Raw genomic sequence first — 20,000 nt, forward strand, 5'->3', positions numbered from 1 at the left:
AAATACGGTAGTTTACTACCCCCATATCTCTTTCTGCCCACCTATTCCTTTCATTTACATCTTCTCTCCCTATCTTCCGCAGGAGTTAAAGTTACCAGTCTACCGAGCACATTCGCCGCAGATTGGCATGCGTCGCTACTTTGCGGACTTGTTGGCCATCCTGAGCAATCGCTACCAGCTATGTCCCACGGCACGCCACCTCGCCGTCTACCTACTCGACCTCTTCATGGACCACTACGATGTAGCCATTAAGCAGCTCTATGTCATCGCCCTGTCCTGTCTGCTATTAGCAAGTAAGTGGAATTGTAGTCTTTTCATGTGTAAATGTCGATAATAAAGTTGTAACGACCCTGCGATGAGGTGGCGACTTGTCCAGGGTGTACCCCGCCTGCCGCCCGAATGCAGCTGAGATAGGCTCCAGTACCCCCGCGACCCCAAAAAGGGACAAGCGGTAGAAAATGGATGCATAAATGGACATGTAATTGTAATATGTGGGAAAAGACATCATGTTATCAAGGATATACTCGGAGAAGAAAAGTTGTGTTGTTGTAAATAGGACTGAGTTAAATGATCGATTTTGGATCAGTATCTTGTCATTTTTAGCAATATCAATTCACAAGTAATGATATGGCGTAAATTCCGGACTATAAGCCGCTACTTTTTTTTCCTACACTTCGAACCCTGTGCCTTTATAAAATGGTGCGACTAATTTATATATATTTTTTAATTGCCACATTTTTTTTGTCGGTGGCAAGGCCCCGGGGGTGGATGAGATCCGCCCGGAGTTCCTTAAGGCTCTGGATGTTGTGGGGCTGTCTTGGTTGACAAGACTCTGCAACATCGCGTGGACATCGGGGGCGGTACCTCTGGATTGGCAGACCGGGGTGGTGGTTCCTCTCTTTAAGAAGGGGAACCGGAGGGTGTGTTCCAACTATCGTGGGATCACACTCCTCAGCCTTCCCGGTAAGGTCTATTCAGGTGTACTGGAGAGGAGGCTACGCCGGATAGTCGAACCTCGGATTCAGGAGGAACAGTGTGGTTTTCGTCCTGGTCGTGGAACTGTGGACCAGCTCTATACTCTCGGCAGGGTCCTTGAGGGTGCATGGGAGTTTGCCCAACCAGTCTACATGTGCTTTGTGGACTTGGAGAAGGCATTCGACCGTGTACCCCGGGAAGTCCTGTGGGGAGTGCTCAGAGAGTATGGGGTAACGGACTGTCTTATTGTGGCAGTTCGCTCCCTGTATGATCAGTGTCAGAGCTTGGTCCGCATTGCCGGCAGTAAGACGGACACGTTTCCAGTGAGGGTTGGACTCCGCCAAGGCTGCCCTTTGTCACCGATTCTGTTCATAACCTTTATGGACAGAATTTCTAGGCGCAGTCAAGGCGTTGAGGGGATCTGGTTTGGTGGCTGCAGGATTAGGTCACTGCTATTTGCAGATGATGTGGTCCTGATGGCTTCCTCCGGCCAAGATCTTCAGCTCTCACTGGATCGGTTCGCAGCCGAGTGTGAAGCGACTGGGATGGGAATCAGCACCTCCAAGTCCGAGTCCATGGTTCTCTCCCGGAAAAGGGTGGAGTGCCATCTCCGGGTTGGGGAGGAGATCTTGCCCCAAGTGGAGGAGTTCAAGTACCTCGGAGTCTTGTTCACGAGTGGGGGAAGAGTGGATCGTGAGATCGACAGGCGGATCGGTGCGGCGTCTTCAGTAATGCGGATGCTGTATCAATCCGTTGTGGTGAAGAAGGAGCTGAGCCGGAAGGCAAAGCTCTCGATTTACCGGTCGATCTACGTTCCCATCCTCACCTATGGTCATGAGCTTTGGGTCATGACCGAAAGGACAAGATCATGGGTACAAGCGGCCGAAATGAGTTTCCTCCGCCGGGTGGCGGAACTCTCCCTTAGAGATAGGGTGAGAAGCTCTGTCATCCGGGGGGAGCTCAAAGTAAAGCCGCTGCTCCTCCACATCGAGAGCAGCCAGATGAGGTGGTTCGGGCATCTGGTCAGGATGCCACCCGAACGCCTCCCTAGGAAGGTGTTTCGGGCACGTCCTACCGGTAGGAGGCCACGGGGAAGACCCAGGACACGCTGGGAAGACTATGTCTCCCGGCTGGCCTGGGAACGCCTCGGGATCCCCCGGGAGGAGCTGGACGAAGTGGCTGGGGAGAGGGAAGTCTGGGCTTCCCTGCTTAAGCTGCTGTCCCCGCGACCCGACCTCGGATAAGCGGAAGAAGATGGATGGATGGATGGATTTTTTGTTCAATAATTTTCGTTAAACCAAGTTGTTTGTGCAATGGCGCCATCTTTTGGACAAGTTTGTTTACTGCAGGTGCTGCAAGTTAAAAATGAACTTCCGGTTTGGCCTTAAACCGAAATTAAAACCAACCGTAGCGTTTCTGCTCGAAATGATTCTTCATTCATCATTCCAAGCAACGTTTGTAATTTTCACAATTTCACTAAAAGAAATTATACTTATAAACCTTATAAGCACTGCCTTTGCGTGCCGGCCCAATCACATAATAATTACGGCTTTTCACACACACAAGAGAATGTAAAGCATACCATACAGGTCACACTGAGGGTGGCCGTATAAACAACTTTAACACTGTTGCAAATATGCGCCACGCTATGAACCCACACCAAACAAGAATGACAAACACATTTCGGGAGAACATCCGCACAGTAACACAACATAAACACAACAGAACAAATACCCAGAACCCCTTGCAGCACTAACTCTTCCGGGACGCTACAATATACACCCCTTACACACAGGAAAACGCAAAATAAGTCGTGATAGTACACCTAGTTTGAGACAAGAGCTATATTGATGCATGGTTGGTTATGATTTAAGGTCATATCCAACAATTGTGACAACGACTTTTTACTGTCAACTAAGTTTCGTTTTTTAATGATTTCTGTTGAATTCTGTTTTTCTTTGTTCACAAGCCACCATTTTATTTGCATTGGAAGAATGATACTTTAATCATCGATATGCTTCTCTGCTTTTGAAAATTTAAACCTGTGTTTCATGTGAAGTCGGCCCCTTAATGATTCTCTCCCAGCTGGGACATGGACATGCACATGCACATACAGGTTGCATACCTGCCAACTACTCCGGTTTTCCCGTAATTAGTACGGTTTTCATCAACCTATTCCGGGTTACGGTTGCAGTGATAAAAAATACGGTTTTTCATTAATTAAATTTTTTTTTTTTTTTTAAGTTTTATTCACGAAATCGCGTAACAACAATGACAATCGACACTGCTTCCCGTAACTTCCTATTGAGCCATTCCGCGAGGCTATTTATAGCACCGCTGCCAAGCACGAGGCACCTGTTGTCATTGTTTCCAAACGAGCGAACGATCATGGAATCAGCCGGAGAAAAATCGCAAACGAGTCTTAAACCGAAAAGAAAACTGCAGTCATTCCGTGAAGAATATTCAAAAGCCTATCCGGGAATAATTATCCGTTCCAAAAAGGGTGAAAACTACGCGAATTGCACCTTGTGCAGACAAGATTTTTCGATCGGACACGGAGGAATTAGCGATGTAAAAGACCACGTTGGGACAAAAAAACACAAGTCTAATGCTGTTGCTAGCGATACAAGTGGAAAACTTTCAACGTTTTTCGGATTTTAGCCACAAAAAGGTAATGACACCAATGTTATCTATTGGAATTGTTTAGTACTGTTATACTGTTAAAAGTGTTTATACTATTTATGCTTTCAAGTCCAAGTTGAAGAAATCTTGTTAAATGTTGACAGCATAACTACCAAAATACAGAAGTATGTCCTTAATATTTTTGCAGTGCTATTTCTGTTGAAAAGTTCAAATGATTACATTAGAGATGTGATGTGCCACTTTTCAAGTGTCTGATGGCTTCAATTAATTTTCATTAATTTTTCATATTTTGAATTCTTTTGAAAGGCTTACAAAAAAACTACATTTGAATTGTAATTCCATGCTATTGACAGGACTATTAATTTTAATGAAGTTAGCTTACCATGTTTACAGTATGATAATTGTGATAGACATGTGAATTTTAGGCACCGAATATTTTTTAAAGTTAAAGTTAAAAGTTAAAGTACCAATGATTGTCACACACACACACTAGGTGTGGCGAAATTATTTACAATTGAACAAGGCAGTAGATTATACAAGCTTGGACAGAAAGTTAATAATGACACCATTTTTTTTTCTAATGGAATTGTTTAGTACTGTTTTACCATTTGTTTACTGTAAAAAGTGTTTACACTGTTTATACTTTCAATTAACAAATTGAAGTCTTGTGAAAGGTTGACAGGATAACTGGCATTAACTGTCAAAATAATTTCAAACTATTGAAGTTAGCTTACAGAATAAACATGTCAATCAACCCATATGATTTTTGCTGTAATATTTTTGTTTTGAAAAGTCACTGTGACTGATAGAAAAGTGATGGTTTTAGCAACATTTTAACCTGTCTGAATGCTAATAATCATTTTGCGTCGAGTGGCGAAGCCTGAACCCCCCACCAGGACTTTGTCCTGGACCTACTGGGGCCTGCGGCCCCTGGACCCTGGCTACTAGGTTTTTCTGATTTCAAAAGTTGGCAGGTATGCAGGTTGTGTGCCGGATGGAAGTCTTTCTTTCTGTTTGGTGGTTAACAGGCTACAAGGTTTTTTTGTACATTAATTCAGCCTCTGGCATCATGGGTAATTAGACTAATTATGGCGTTAAAAGTGGGAGTCTGGAGCTGGGCTCACTCGCTTGGGAGGGTGCGTTTGTGTGTTACCGAGTAATGACGCTCTGCCCATCCTCGCAATCAGACGCTCAGTCTGTCTGTGTGATGGGATAAATTAAAATTAGACTTGAAAGATGATTTATTTAAAGCGATCTCTAGAGAGAGTACAAAACATGTTTGAATGACAGAGGTGTTGTCAAGCCAACCTGGACAGAGGTTATTTCTATATATTCTGTAATAGATTAATCATTCTCTAATAGAATCTTTTTGATGGTGTGCTTGGGTTAGGCAGCCTTTCTCTGTGCGCCACTGCTTCCGACTCCTCCAGGGACTCTCTGCCATGATTGATGAAGGCTTGAAAGGGTGTTTGATTCCAAGTTTTCTTTGGTTTTTATCTGTCCTGAGGTGCCTTGGAATCTGGCCTAGTTATTATTGAACTGCCTCCCGCGGTCCCACTCTCTTTGACAGGCTCCTTCATTCAGTATGTTTACGTGCACTAAAAAAACAGAATCATTGCATGAATTGGCTTGGAACCAGCTTTCCAAAACATGTGTAAACAACTTAATTAGATTGTGTTCAATTTAAAAAAAATCAGATTAACATCTAGATCAGGGGTGCTCATTACGTCGATCGCGAGCTACCGGTCGATCTCGGAGGGTGTGTCAGTCGACCACCAGCCAGGCATTAAAAAAATAGTCCTAAAAATGAGCGATCATAAATCTTCACTATGACGTCACTTTCGTCACTTGATTGACATTCACGGCACCCGAGGGTCTTCTGAGATGACGCTGGCTGCTGCCAGCTCATTAAAATTACCGACTGGAAGGCGAGAAACACTTTATTTCAACAGACTGGCGCCGTACCTGTCGTCAAAACTCCAAAGACCGACTGCACAGTTGCGCTACCAAAATAAGAGTCTCAGAAAGCTAGCACACACAAGCTAGCAAGCTACGGAGTTTGCCGACAATGTATTTCTTGTAAAGTGTATACAAAGGAGTACGGAAGCTGGACAAATAAGATGCCAAAAACCAACCACTTTCATGTGGTATTGGACAGAAAGGAGGACTTTTTTTCTCCTCCATTCGAAAATGCGGACATTATCAGCCCCACTGTCTGATTCCTATCAATGCAAGTCATCAGAATCAGGTAATACACCAACTTATATTCTTGTCTTCATGAAAGAAAGGAATCTATATGTGTTAAACATGCTTGTATTATCTTTAAACACCTTTAAGTTGTTAACAATATTAACTATATGTATTAAACATTCTTGTATTATCATTAAACACCTTAAATTTTTTAACAATATTAACTGTGTTAAACATGCTTGCATTATCTTTAAACACATTTTACTTGTTAACAATATTAACTATATGTATTAAACATACTTGTATTATCATTAAACACCTTTAATTTTTTAACAATATTAACTATATGTGTTAAACATGCTTGCATTATCATTAAACACCTTTAACTTGTTAACAATATTAACTATATGTGTTAAACATGCTTGTATTGGGGGCGGCATGGCGTAGTGGGTAGAGCAACCGTGCCAGAAACCTGAGGGTTGCAGGTTCGCTTCCCGCTTCTTACCATCCAAAAATCGCTGTCGTTGTGTCCTTGGGCGGGACACTTCACCCTTTGCCCGCTCACACCGGTGAATTGAATGATGAATGATAGGTGGTGGTCGGAGGGGCCGTTGGCGCAAATTGCAGCCACGCTTCCGTCAGTCTACCCCAGGGCAGCTGTGGCTATTAAAGTAGCTTACCACCACCAGGTGTGAATGATTGATGGGTTCTACATGTAAAGCGATTTTGGGTACTTAGAAAAGCGCTATATAAATCCCAGTTATTATCATTATTATTATTATTGTATTATTAAACACCTTTAATTTTTTAACAATATTAACTGTGTTAAACATGCTTGCATTATCTTTAAACACATTTTACTTAACAATATTAACTATATGTATTAAACATACTTGTATTATCATTAAACACCTTTAATTTTTTAACAATATTAACTATATGTGTTAAACATGCTTGCATTATCTTTAAACACATTTTACTTGTTAACAATATTAACTATATGTATTAAACATACTTGTATTATCATTAAACACCTTTAACTTGTTAACAATATTAACTATATGTATTAAACATTCTTGTATTATCATTAAACACCTTTAATTTTTTAACAATATTAACTATATGTGTTAAACATGCTTGCATTATCATTAAAGACCTTTAACTTGTTAACAAAAACATATATTTCATAAATAAGTAAATATAAATGATATATATGAATGAGGTAGATCCCCACGACTTGATCAATTGAAAAGTAGCTCGCCTGCAGAAAAAGTGTGAGCACCCCTGATCTAGATTATGCAATCTGAAACCCATTCCCTCTTGCATGCATGTTATTGAATCGAGCTATCACTCGAGTGAGCTTTCCTTGCATGTGCCAGTCTCCATGGAAGAACATGGTATGGCTCTCACTAAAGCTGCAACGATTAATCGATTAAATTAATACATTTAATGAGAAAAAAGCTTTGATTTATATTGTTGCTTCGATTAATTGCTCCGGATCGCACGCCACGCAGTGCTCGGAACCTAAAATATGCAGACGTTGTATCTGCATGACTGCTACAAGAGAGTGCTTTGCCGTGATCTGTGTGGGGCGTATGGCGTCACATTAGTGCCAAAAATCCGAGCGCATAAAAACTGTTATCGCGCGCTGATTCTCCACTTCGTGCGCGCGCGACACCCTTTTGCGCGTGCGCGACGCCTTTCTGCGCGCTCTCTGTGTACTCCTGGCATCTCTCCTCGCGCTGTCATGTTTCTTTTTGGCACTTTGGGGGTGGGTATGCTTAGACGGCCCCTGCTTTCTGATTGGTCAGGCGAAAAATGCTGAAAAATGCTCAGCCAATCAGAAGTATAGCAGGGCGGGTCATCGTCAATATGTATCAAGATTTACGGAGGAAGAAGTGGATAAAAAAATGTCGCGCGCTGATGAAGGTTATTTCATACCACATAAACACAATACAGGGTACCGTATTTTCCGCACCATAAGGCGCCCTGGGTTATAAGCCGCGCCTTCAATGAACGGCATATTTCAAAACTTTGTCCACCTATAAGCCGCCCCGTGTTATAAGCCGCATCTAACTGCGCTAAAGGAATGTCAAAAAAACAGTCAGATAGGTCAGTCAAACTTTAATAATATATTAAAAACCAGCGTGATGTGGGCGCGCATGGAGTCGTATATCAACATGGACGGAGCTGCGTGAAAAAAGCCACCCGGCCTCTTCGCGTAAACTTACCTTAACCACTCGCTCATCTTTTCTTCATCCATCCCTTCGAGTTAGCTTTTATGATGACGCCGGCTGGAAAGGTCTCTTTTGGCAAGGTCTTCCTTTTGAATATCACCATGGGTGGAAGTTTCTGGCCATTAGCATGGCAAGCTAGAACCACAGTGAAGGATGACTTCTCATTCCCTGTGGTGCGAATATTCACCGTACGTGCTCCCGTTGTATCCACAGTGCGGTTCACAGGAATATCAAAAGTCAGTGGAACCTCGTCCATGTTGATAATGTTCTCTGGCCGGATCTTTTTTTCAGCTATCTTGTTTTTACAATATGCACGGAAAGTAGCCAGCTTTTCTTGAAAGTCTTTAGGCAGTTGCTGTGAAATAGTAGTCCGTGTGCGGATGGAGAGATTGCGTCTTTTCATGAACCGGATCCCTGTCGCTTAGTAGGAGCCATTTTGTGGTCTTTACAGATGTAAACACACAAAGGAAATGAAACGTACGGTAATATCCGCGCGCTTCTTCTTCTTCTACGCGGGCGGGTGGTTGCTTACAGTAGAAGAAGAAGCGCTTCCTGTTCTATGGGGGCGGGTGCTTACCTTGGCGGTTGCTTGCGTAGAAGAAGAAGCACTTCCTCTTCTACGGGGAAAAAAGATGGCGGCTGTTTACCGTAGTTGCGAGACCGAAACTTTATGAAAATGAATCTTAATATTAATCCATATATAAAGTGCACCGGGTTATAAGGCGCACTGTCAGCTTTTGAGAAAATTTGTGGTTTTTAGGTGCGCCTTATAGTGCGGAAAATACAGTAATACAAAATGTGACCCAAATAAATAATAAGACAACAAACACCATAATCACATCTTTCGGCCAGAACTGGTCCACCAGCAATAACATCCAACCATAACATTATTTTATATTTTCACTTCTTCTTGAACATTTGTTTTCTAATTTATGGAATTTCTTTTGATTCAGCCATAAAATTAATGAAATAATCTTTGAATTTTGTTTTTAAAATGTTAAAAATAGCTTTTAATAATGTATTCTGAAACAGTTTAAAATAATCAGAGAACTGACAAACACTGACCCTACACAACTATGTTGCACAATGAAGTCATTTTTTTTTAAAGCGAAAGAGGTAGTTTCAACAGGTACAGCATCCTATGTCATATCTACATGTAATACAATTTGTAACAAGGCAAACCGTTTGTAAATTGGTCGAAAATCGAGCAAGTTATGGTAATTTAATGAGTACATGTACCATTGACATCAATGTAATGATTGAGGCTAGATGTCCGAGGTAAGATGGCTACAACGTTGCTACGCTGGAGAATGATTGGTCATATGAAAAATGCTCACAGCCAATCCGAAAGGAGGGGCCGTCTAAGCATACCCGCCCCCAAAGTGCCAAAAAGAAACATGACAGCGCGAGGAGAGATGCCAGGAGTACACAGAGAGCGCGCAGAAAGGCACCGCGCGCGCGCAGAAAGGCACCGCGCGCGCGCAGAAAGGCTCCGCGCGCGCGCAAAAAGGCACCACGCGAGCGCAAAAGGGTGTCGCGCGCGCACGAAGTGGAGAATCAGCGCGCTATAACAGTTTTTATGCGCTCGGATTTTTGGCACTAATGTGACGCCATAGGGGCGGCGAATAGCTGAGAGTGGCGATGGAGAGAAATGGCTCAAAAGGAAAACCGCGACGAGTGGGAAAGAGGCCATAGGAAAGGGCAGAAACTGTAGGAATAATTTTAAATTTAAAAAGACTGAAAACAGGGTGCAATGTTTGCACTGTTTAACAGATCTGGCATTCCACAACAGTACTACCGTATTTTCCGCACTATAAGGCGCACCTAAAAACCACAAATTTTCTCAAAAGCTGACAGTGCGCCTTATAACCCGGTGCGCTTTATATATGGATTAATATTAAGATTCATTTTCATAAAGTTTAGGTCTCGCAACTACGGTAAACAGCCGCCATCTTTTTTCCCCGTAGAAGAAGCGCGCGGTGCATGCTGGGATATGTGACGTTTCATTTCCATTTGTGTGTTTATGTAAAGACCCCAAAATGGCTCCTATTAAGTGTGTTGTCTGTCTAATTATAAATAATGCAGACGAGGCGTGTTAACTGAGTTCTCAACGTTTACTTACAGCGTGCTCATAACCACATTCTAACTCCCAGCATACAACAACGCTTCTCAGGGCTACCGCGCATGCTCGTAACTATCGTTGCATGCTGGGTAGTGTAGTTGTTATATTTGCTAGCTCATAACAGCACATTGAGAGACACGCTTACGCGCTTAATTCAATACTCGCCGTCATTCCGGGTGGATTGACAAAAGACCTCCAGCCGCTAGATATTGGTGTCAACAGGGCATTCGAAGCTAGACTGCTAACTGCGTGGGAACAATGGAAGACAGAAGGCGAACACACCTTCACTAAGACGAGGAGGCATCGCCAGACGACGCCAACATCTGCCAGTGGATCGTAAATTTGCCCAACTTTTCACTTCGGACACCGAAGACGAAGGATTTACGAATGAAGAATAACTTCAGAAAGTGAGCGCTATGTTTATTTTGTGTGTTGTGACATTAACGTTCGAGCAACATTATGTTGCTATTGCTCTGCACTATTTTGAATTTTACTATGTTTGTGATTGCACATTTGCGTACATTTTGGGAGTGAACAGAGTTGTTCAAACGCTGGTTTTTAATATATTATTAAAGTTTGACTGACCTATCTGACTGTTTTTTTGACATTCCCTTTAGCGCAGCGTAGGCGCGGCTTATAGTCCGGGGCGGCTTATTGGTGGACAAAGTTATGAAATATGCCATTCATTGAAGGTGCGGCTAATAATCCGGTGCGCCTTATAGTGCGGAAAATACGGTATATAGAAAGCCCCCTGCCTATTTGAAGAGCAAACAACCAGGAAGGAAAAATCAATTTTGGCAGGCAGCTAACGTGTTTTATGCTTGACTCGCATAACAAAAGTTTTATTTAAAGGGGAACATTATCACAATTTCAGAAGGGTTAAAACCATTAAAAATCAGTTCCCAGTGGCTTATTATATTTTTCGAAGTTTTTTTTCCAAATTTTACCCATCACGCAATATCCCTAAAAAAAGCTTCAAAGTGCCTGATTTTAACCACCCGTCCATTTTCCTGTGACGTCACATAGTGAAGCCAACACAAACAAACATGGCGCATAGAACAGCAAGCTATAGCGACATTAGCTCGGATTCAGACTCGGATTTCAGCGGTTTAAGCGATTCAACAGATTACGCATGTATTGAAACGGATGGTTGTAGTGTGGAGGCAGGTAGCGAAAACGAAATTGAAGAAGAAACTGAAGCTATTGAGCCATATCGGTTTGAACCGTATGCAAGCGAAACCGACGAAAACGACACGACAGCCAGCGACACGGGAGAAAGCGAGGACGAATTCGGCGATCGCCTTCTAACCAACGATTGGTATGTGTTTGTTTGGCATTAAAGGAAACTAACAACTATGAACTAGGTTTACAGCATATGAAATACATTTGGCAACAACATGCACTTTGAGAGTGCAGACAGCCCAATTTTCATCAATTAATATATTCTGTAGACATACCCTCATCCGCGCTCTTTTCCTGAAAGCTGATCTGTCCAGTTTTGGAGTTGATGTCAGCAGGCCAGGGAAGCTAGGGTCGATAGGGGGTTTAGCTCGCTCGTCTGCGGGAACAAACTGTCGCCAATTGCTTGCCGTGCTACCGAGGTCCTTTGTCCCTGAATTGCTCACACACTCCGGCAGATTCAATGGGGGTCTGGCAGCAGATTTCTTTGACTTTATCGTTGGAAATGCATCTGCTTTGAGTGTCGCAGGATATCCACACATTCTTGCCATCTCTGTCGTAGCATAGCTTTCGTCGGTAAAGTGTGCGGAACAAACGTCCAATTTCTTGCCACTTTGGCATCTTTGGGCCACTGGTGCAACTTGAATCCGTCCCTGTTGGTGTTGTTACACCCTCCGACAACACACCGACGAGGCATGATGTCTCCAAGGTACGGAAAACAGTCGAAAAAACGGAAAATAACAGAGCTGATTTGACTCGGTGTTTGAGAAAATGGCGGATTGTTTCCCGATGTGACGCCACGTTGTGACGTCATCGCTCCGAGAGCGAATATTAGAAAGGCGTTTAATTCGCCAAAATTCACCCATTTAGAGTTCGGAAATCGGTTAAAAAAAATATGGTCTTTTTTTCTGCAACATCAAGGTATATATTGACGCTTACATAGGTCTGGTGATAATGTTCCCCTTCAAACACATAGGGGCATGCAAGAACATCTTAGCACATCTACGGTTTTTATGTCAATAATAACAGTAAATATTAATGGCTTAGATCTATATAGTGCTTTTTTCGGGTGACTCAAAGTACTCCACATACCACATTGATAGTGGTAAGCTACATTTGTAATCATAGCTGCCCTTGGGTAGAATGACAGAAATGTGGCTGCCAATTTGCACCAACGGCCTTGCTGACCACCATCAAACATTCGTACACCAGTGTGAGGGCCATTGTTAAGTTGTTTGTCCAAATATTAAACACCATTTTTCCAATGATGCCTTTTTTAATGTGTGTGTTAAATTGTTAAATACATACACTATTTAGAATATGGGTATCAAGGTTACAACATTGGTGTTCTTTAATATTTGAATGTCAATGACTGTGCTATGATGCATTATCATAATGAACTTGTTTACTTATCACCTGGTTTTAGACTACACTCAGGTAGTAATTCTTCTCACTTTCAAAGCCATCCATAACCTCTCTCCGTCATATCTCTTTGACCTGATCCATGTCGCCACGCCCTCACGTTCCCTAAGATCTTCTTCATCCATCCATCTCACTGTCCCTTTATTTATTAAACTGTCCACCATGGGTGCCCGAGCTTTCAGCCGCTCTGCCCCACATCTTTGGAACTCTTTACCACCAGACATTCGAGACTCAATATCCCTCTTCAAATCAAGACTCAAAACACACCTATTCCTGACTGCTTATTCATTGTACCCTATTTTCCGCACCATAAGGCGCCCTGGGTTATAAGCCGCGCCTTCAATGAACAGCATATTTCAAAACTTTGTCCACCTATAAGCCGCCCCGTGTTATAAGCCGCATCTAACTGCGCTAAAGGAATGTCAAAAAAACAGTCAGATAGGTCAGTCAAACTTTAATAATATTAAAATCAACGTGATGTGGGCGCGCACGGAGTCGTATATCAACATGGACGGAGCTGCGTGAAAAAAGCCACCCGGCCTCTTCGCGTAAACTTACCTTAACCACTCGCTCATCTTTTCTTCATCCATCCCTTCGAGTTAGCTTTTATGATGACGCCGGCTGGAAAGGTCTCTTTTGGCAAGGTCTTCCTTTTGAATATCACCATGGGTGGAAGTTTCTGGCCATTAGCATGGCAAGCTAGAACCACAGTGAAGGACGACTTCTCATTCCCTGTGGTGCGAATATTCACCGTACGTGCTCCCGTTGTATCCACAGTGCGGTTCACAGGAATATCAAAAGTCAGTGGAACCTCGTCCATGTTGATAATGTTCTCTGGCCGGATCTTTTTTTCAGCTATCTTGTTTTTACAATATGCACGGAAAGTAGCCAGCTTTTCTTGAAAGTCTTTAGGCAGTTGCTGTGAAATAGTAGTCCGTGTGCGGATGGAGAGATTGCGTCTTTTCATGAACCGGATCCCTGTCGCTTAGTAGGAGCCATTTTGTGGTCTTTACAGATGTAAACACACAAAGGAAATGAAACGTACGGTAATATCCGCGCGCTTCTTCTTCTTCTACGCGGGCGGGTGGTTGCTTACAGTAGAAGAAGAAGCGCTTCCTGTTCTATGGGGGCGGGTGCTTACCTTGGCGGTTGCTTGCGTAGAAGAAGAAGCACTTCCTCTTCTACGGGGAAAAAAGATGGCGGCTGTTTACCGTAGTTGCGAGACCGAAACTTTATGAAAATGAATCTTAATATTAATCCATATATAAAGCGCACCGGGTTATAAGGCGCACTGTCAGCTTTTGAGAAAATTTGTGGTTTTTAGGTGCGCCTTATAGTGCGGAAAATACGGTAATCATCTTTTTTTCTCTAGCTTTGTTGTTGTTTTTTATCCAATTTAATTTTATTGTTTTGATTTTATACGGTGTCCTTGAGTGCCCAGAAAGGCGCCTTATAAATAAAATGTGTATTTTCGTGCACATTCATAGTGTTGCTGCAGCGCCCTTGCGTATCTCGTTATATGGTGATATGTATGTCTGTGTGCTTTCATAAATAAAAAATACCCAGTGAGCAAGGGCAGTGCTTGATCGTCCAGTTTGTAGTTGGGAGACAAAACGAACTGAAACCTGTTGGGCACATAATAATAGGCAGCTTCTCCATATTTTTATGGATAAATGTCCACTGTTTGGATGTCATTGTGCGGTCCTTGGCTGGAGCAGAGGCTGGCTTCTGCTTCGGTGGTGGTGCAGACTGAGAGTGCTGCGCTTGGTCGGCTACATGTTTTTAATGGGTTGTTTATGATTCTGTGGGTGTCGTCGGCTTAATTGTTCTCGGCGCTCTCCTTCGCACTTACTTTCCTTATTTCATTGGTTGGAGGGCAGGGTTGTGTTAATCATTGGCTGTGGGCTGTGGCTGGCGAGTTGGGACCGGATGTTGGATCTTACAGGGTTCATTCTGACAGTCACTATGCCATCAAGCGGTGGAGAGGCTTGCAACTCTAATTTAAGTTAAAACATAACAAAAAGCCACGAGACAGCTCGTATTTCAAAATACTTTTACATTGTGGTGCCACTGTATAAAGCTAAAGCCGATCCAAAATAGGTCAATATAGACTAAGCTATGTAAACAAAGCATCCATATATTTATTATCTTTGTGTTATATGTGACCAAGCAAATCATTTTGATATTTCAATATTTAAAAAATAAAAATAAAAATCACATTAGTTTTACAATATACAGAGAAAAAATAAGAAGTCGAAAAATGGATAATGTATATGACGCAATCTATTTGATAGTGACAGTCTAATTCAGGGGTGCTCACACTTTTTCTGCAGGCGAGCTACTTTTCAATTGATCAAGTCGTGGGGATCTACCTCATTCATATATATAATTTATATTTACTTATTTATGAAATATATGTTTTTGTTAACAAGTTAAAGGTGTTTAATGATAATGCAAGCATGTTTAACACATATAGCTAATATTGTTAATACATTAAAGGTGTTTAATGATAATACAAGTATGTTTAATACATATAGTTAATATTGTTAACAAGTTAAAGGTGGTTAGAAATAATACAAGCATGTTTAACACAAATAGTTAATATTGTTAACAACTTAAAGGTGGTTACAGATAATACAAGCATGTTTAACACATATAGTTAATATTGTTAACAACTTAAACTTGGGACGGCGTGGCGCAGTGGAAGAATGGCCGTGCGCGACCCGAGGGTCTCTGGTTCAATCCCCACCTAGTACCAACCTCGTCATGTCCGTTGTGTCCTGAGCAAGACACTTCACCCTTGCTCCTGATGGGTGCTGGTTAGCGCCTTGCATGGCAGCTCCCTCCATCAGTGTGTGAATGTGTGTGTGAATGGGTAAATGTGGAAGTAGTGTCAAAGCGCTTTGAGTACCTTGAAGGTAGAAAAGCGCTATACAAGTACAACCCATTTATTTATTTATTTAAAGGTGGTTAAAGATAATACAAGCATGTACATATAGTTAATATTGTTAACAAGTTAAAGGTGGTTAAAGATAATACAAGCATGTTTAACACATATAGATTCCTTTCTTTCATGAAGACAAGAATATAAGTTGGTGTATTACCTGATTGTGATGACTTGCATTGATTGGAATCAGACAGTGGTGATGATAACGTCCGCATTTTCGAATGGAGGAGAAAAAAAGCCCTCCTTTCTGTCCCATACCACATGAAAGTGGTTGGTTTTTGGCATCTTATTTGTCCAGCTTCCGTGCTCCTTTGTATACACTTTACAAGAAATACATTGTCGGCAAACTCCGTAGCTTGCTAGCTTGTGCACGCCAGCTTTCTGAGACTCTTATTTTGATAGCGCAGGCAGGATGAAGCGGAGCTTTTATTGTGCAACTGTGCAGTCGGTCTTTGGAGTTTTGACGACAGGTACGGCGCCAGAGTCTGTTGAAATAAAGTGTTTCTCGCCTTCCAGTCGGTAATTTTAATGAGCTGACAGCAGCCAGCGTCATCTCAGAAGACCCTCGGGTGCCGTGAATGTCAATCAAGTGACGAAAGTGACGTCATAGTGAAGATTTATGATCGCTCATTTTTAGGACTATTTTTTTAATGCCTGGCTGGTGATCGACTGACACACCCTCCGAGATCGACCGGTAGATCGCGATCGACGTAATGAGCACCCCTGGTCTAATTGCACCAGCTTTGTCAGAACTATTCTTAATAAATGACGCAGAAAGGTAGAGGTGGGTTTCTTTTTCTTCTGACTGTTTGTTCCATTTTGCAGACCATCAATTCTCTCCCTCTTTGCTGCCCTGTTTAAGATCAGCTAAAAAAACCTGGCTTTGAAGTAGTGCTCCCCTCATATCCAAGCCTCCCCAGGGACGTGGGCTTGCTTTACTGGCTGCCCCGTCCCAGGACTGGCTCACTAAACTAAGTATGTTCACATTGCTATGAAATGAAAAAGGGTAGGGTTAAATCAATTCTGCTTCTCTCTACTCCTTTTCAGACACGCTGTAATGAGACACTGAAAATACGTTATGTACCATATTGTAACTGTATGCACATTCTAAATAAACACGTTTGGGTTTCATTAGTCAGTGTTACATAGACATACTAGACAACAACAATATCAGTAGTAGATCACAAGAGAAGTATTCACTGCCTCTGTTACTATATTTCAGTGAGTGACAAAAAAAACATCCACAAGCAACATTGTGAATCAGTTGTTGATATCAAAATGCAATATCTGTACACAACGGGTTTACATCAATCAATCAATCAATCAATCAATGTTTATTTCAATAGCCCTAAATCACAAGTGTCTCAAAGGGCTGCACAAGCCACAACGACATCCTCGGTACAGAGCCCACATAAGGGCAAGGAAAAACTCACCCCAGTGGGACGTCGATGTGAATGACTATAAGAAACCTTGGAGAGGACCGCATATGTGGGTAACCCCCCCCTCTAGGGGAGACCGAATGCAATGGATGTCGAGTGGGTCTGACATAATATTGTGAGAGTCCAGTCCATAGTGGATCTAACATAATAGTGAGAGTCCAGTCCATAGTGGATCTAACATAATAGTGAGAGTCCAGTCCATAGTGGATCTAACATAATAGTGAGAGTCCAGTCCATAGTGGATCTAACATAATAGTGAGAGTCCGGTCCATAGTGGATCTAACATAATATTGTGAAAGTCCAGTCCATAGTGGATCTAACATAATAGTGAGAGTCCAGTCCATAGTGGATCTAACATAATAGTGAGAGTCCAGTCCATAGTGGATCTAACATAATAGTGAGAGTCCAGTCCATAGTGGACCTAACATAATAGTAACAGTCCAGTCCATAGTGGATCTAACATAATAGTGAGAGTCCAGTCCATAGTGGATCTAACATAATAGTGAGAGTCCAGTCCATAGTGGATCTAACATAATAGTGAGAGTCCAGTCCATAGTGGATCTAACATAATAGTGAGAGTCCAGTCCATAGTGGATCTAACATAATAGTGAGAGTCCAGTCCATAGTGGACCTAACATAATAGTAACAGTCCAGTCCATAGTGGATCTAACATAATAGTGAGAGTCCAGTCCATAGTGGATCTAACATAATAGTGAGAGTCCAGTCCATAGTGGATCTAACATAATAGTGAGAGTCCAGTCCATAGTGGATCTAACATAATAGTAACAGTCCAGTCCATAGTGGATCTAACATAATAGTGTGAGAGTCCAGTCCATAGTGGATCCAACATAATAGTGAGAGTCCAGTCCGTAGTGGATCCAACATAATAGTGAGAGTCCAGTCCATAGTGGATCCAACATAATAGTGAGAGTCCAGTCCATAGTGGATCTAACATAATAGTGAGAGTCCAGTCCATAGTGGATCTAACATAATAGTGAGAGTTCAGTCCATAGTGGATCCAACATAATAGTAAGAGTCCAGTCCACAGTGGGGCCAGCAGGAAACCATCCCGAGCGGAGACGGGTCAGCAGCGCAGAGATGTTCCCAACCGATTACATGTAATCCAGCAAATTCAAAATAATGCACTACCTAGTTTGTATTTAAGCAAAAGCAATTGATCACAATGGTGATATTTTTCTATGTCTCTGAGTATCAACATAAATACAAGAACCAAAGCAGATGTCATTCAAACACATCCGGACATTAGCAAGTCCAAATCAAGCTAAACTTTATTTATATAGCATATTTAAACAACCCAAGTCGACCAAAGTCTTGCACAGGGCACAGAAGACAATACAAAGAGTAAAAGCATTAAAACCGTGAATAGCACAATATACAGTAATACATTAACAGCAAAATTTAGAAAATAGATATGTTGTCTGCAATATAAACAACACTAATGAGCCGTGGAAAGTTGTGTTAGTATCCGTTAGATCCTAGAGCTTCTGCTAGTAACAGCCATGTTGATAGCTACTAGCCCTATGGGAGTAGCGTGTAGCATTTGCTTGCTCTACCCACAATCCATAGCTAAAGAAGCTAAAAAGACCACAGACTCTAGAGCAGGGGTGCTCATTACGTCGATCGCGATCTACCGGTCGATCTCGGAGGGTGTGTCAGTCGATCACCAGCCAGGCATTAAAAAAATAGTCCTAAAAATGAGCGATCATAAATCTTCACTATGACGACACTTTCGTCACTTGATTGACATTCACGGCACCCGAGGGTCTTCTGAGATGACGCTGGCTGCTGCCAGCTCATTAAAATTACCGACTGGAAGGCGAGAAACACTTTATTTCAACAGACTCTGGCGCCGTACCTTTCGTCAAAACTCCAAAGACCGACTGCACAGTTGCACAATAAAAGCTCTGCTTCATCCTGCCTGCGCTACCAAAATAAGAGTCTCAGAAAGCTGGCGTGCACAAGCTAGCAAGCTACGGAGTTTGCCGACAATGTATTTCTTGTAAAGTGTATACAAAGGAGTACGGAAGCTGGACAAATAAGATGCCAAAAACCAACCACTTTCATGTGGTATTGGACAGAAAGGAGGACTTTTTTTCTCCTCCATTCGAACATGCGGACGTTTTTAGCACCACTGTCTGATTCCAATCAATGCAAGTCATCAGAATCAGGTAATACACCAACTTATATTCTTGTCTTCATGAAAGAAAGGAATCTATATGTGTTAAACATGCCTGTATTATCTTTAAACACCTTAACTTGTTAACAATATTAACTATATGTGTTAAACATGCTTGCATTATCTTTAAACACCTTTAACTTATTAATAATATTAACTATATGTATTAAACATGCTTGTATTATCATTAAACACCTTTAACTTGTTAACAATATTAACTATATGTGTTAAACATGCTTGCATTATCTTTAAACACCTTTAACTTGTTAACAATATTAACTATATGTATTAAACATACTTGTATTATCATTAAACACCTTTAACTTTCTTAATATTAACTATATGTATTAAACATTCTTGTATTATCTTTAAACACCTTTAATTTATTAACAATATTAACTATGTGTTAAACATGATTGCATTATCATTAAACACCTTTAATTTATTAACAATATTAACTATATGTGTTAAACATGCTTGTATTATCATTAAACACCTTTAACTTGTTAACAATATTAACTATATGTATTAAACATGCTTGCATTATCTTTAAACACCTTTAACTTGTTAACAATATTAACTATATGTATTAAACATACTTGTATTATCATTAAACACCTTTAACTTTCTTAATATTAACTATATGTAT

The 20,000-nt window shown here is 41.6% G+C and overlaps 1 protein-coding gene across 1 annotated transcript in view; it reads left to right on the plus strand.

Annotated features, from left to right (window-relative positions):
* The window catches only part of ccnjl (cyclin J-like), a 116,293-nt gene that overhangs the window by 49,257 nt on the left and 47,036 nt on the right, over positions 1–20,000 (plus strand). The window contains exon 3 of the mRNA XM_061930425.2: positions 83–293. Coding sequence (XP_061786409.1) covers positions 83–293 — 211 coding nt within the window. The remainder of the gene's footprint in view (positions 1–82; positions 294–20,000) is intronic.

This window comes from Nerophis lumbriciformis, linkage group LG36, assembly GCF_033978685.3.
Source record: "Nerophis lumbriciformis linkage group LG36, RoL_Nlum_v2.1, whole genome shotgun sequence".
Classification (NCBI taxonomy): domain Eukaryota; kingdom Metazoa; phylum Chordata; class Actinopteri; order Syngnathiformes; family Syngnathidae; genus Nerophis; species Nerophis lumbriciformis.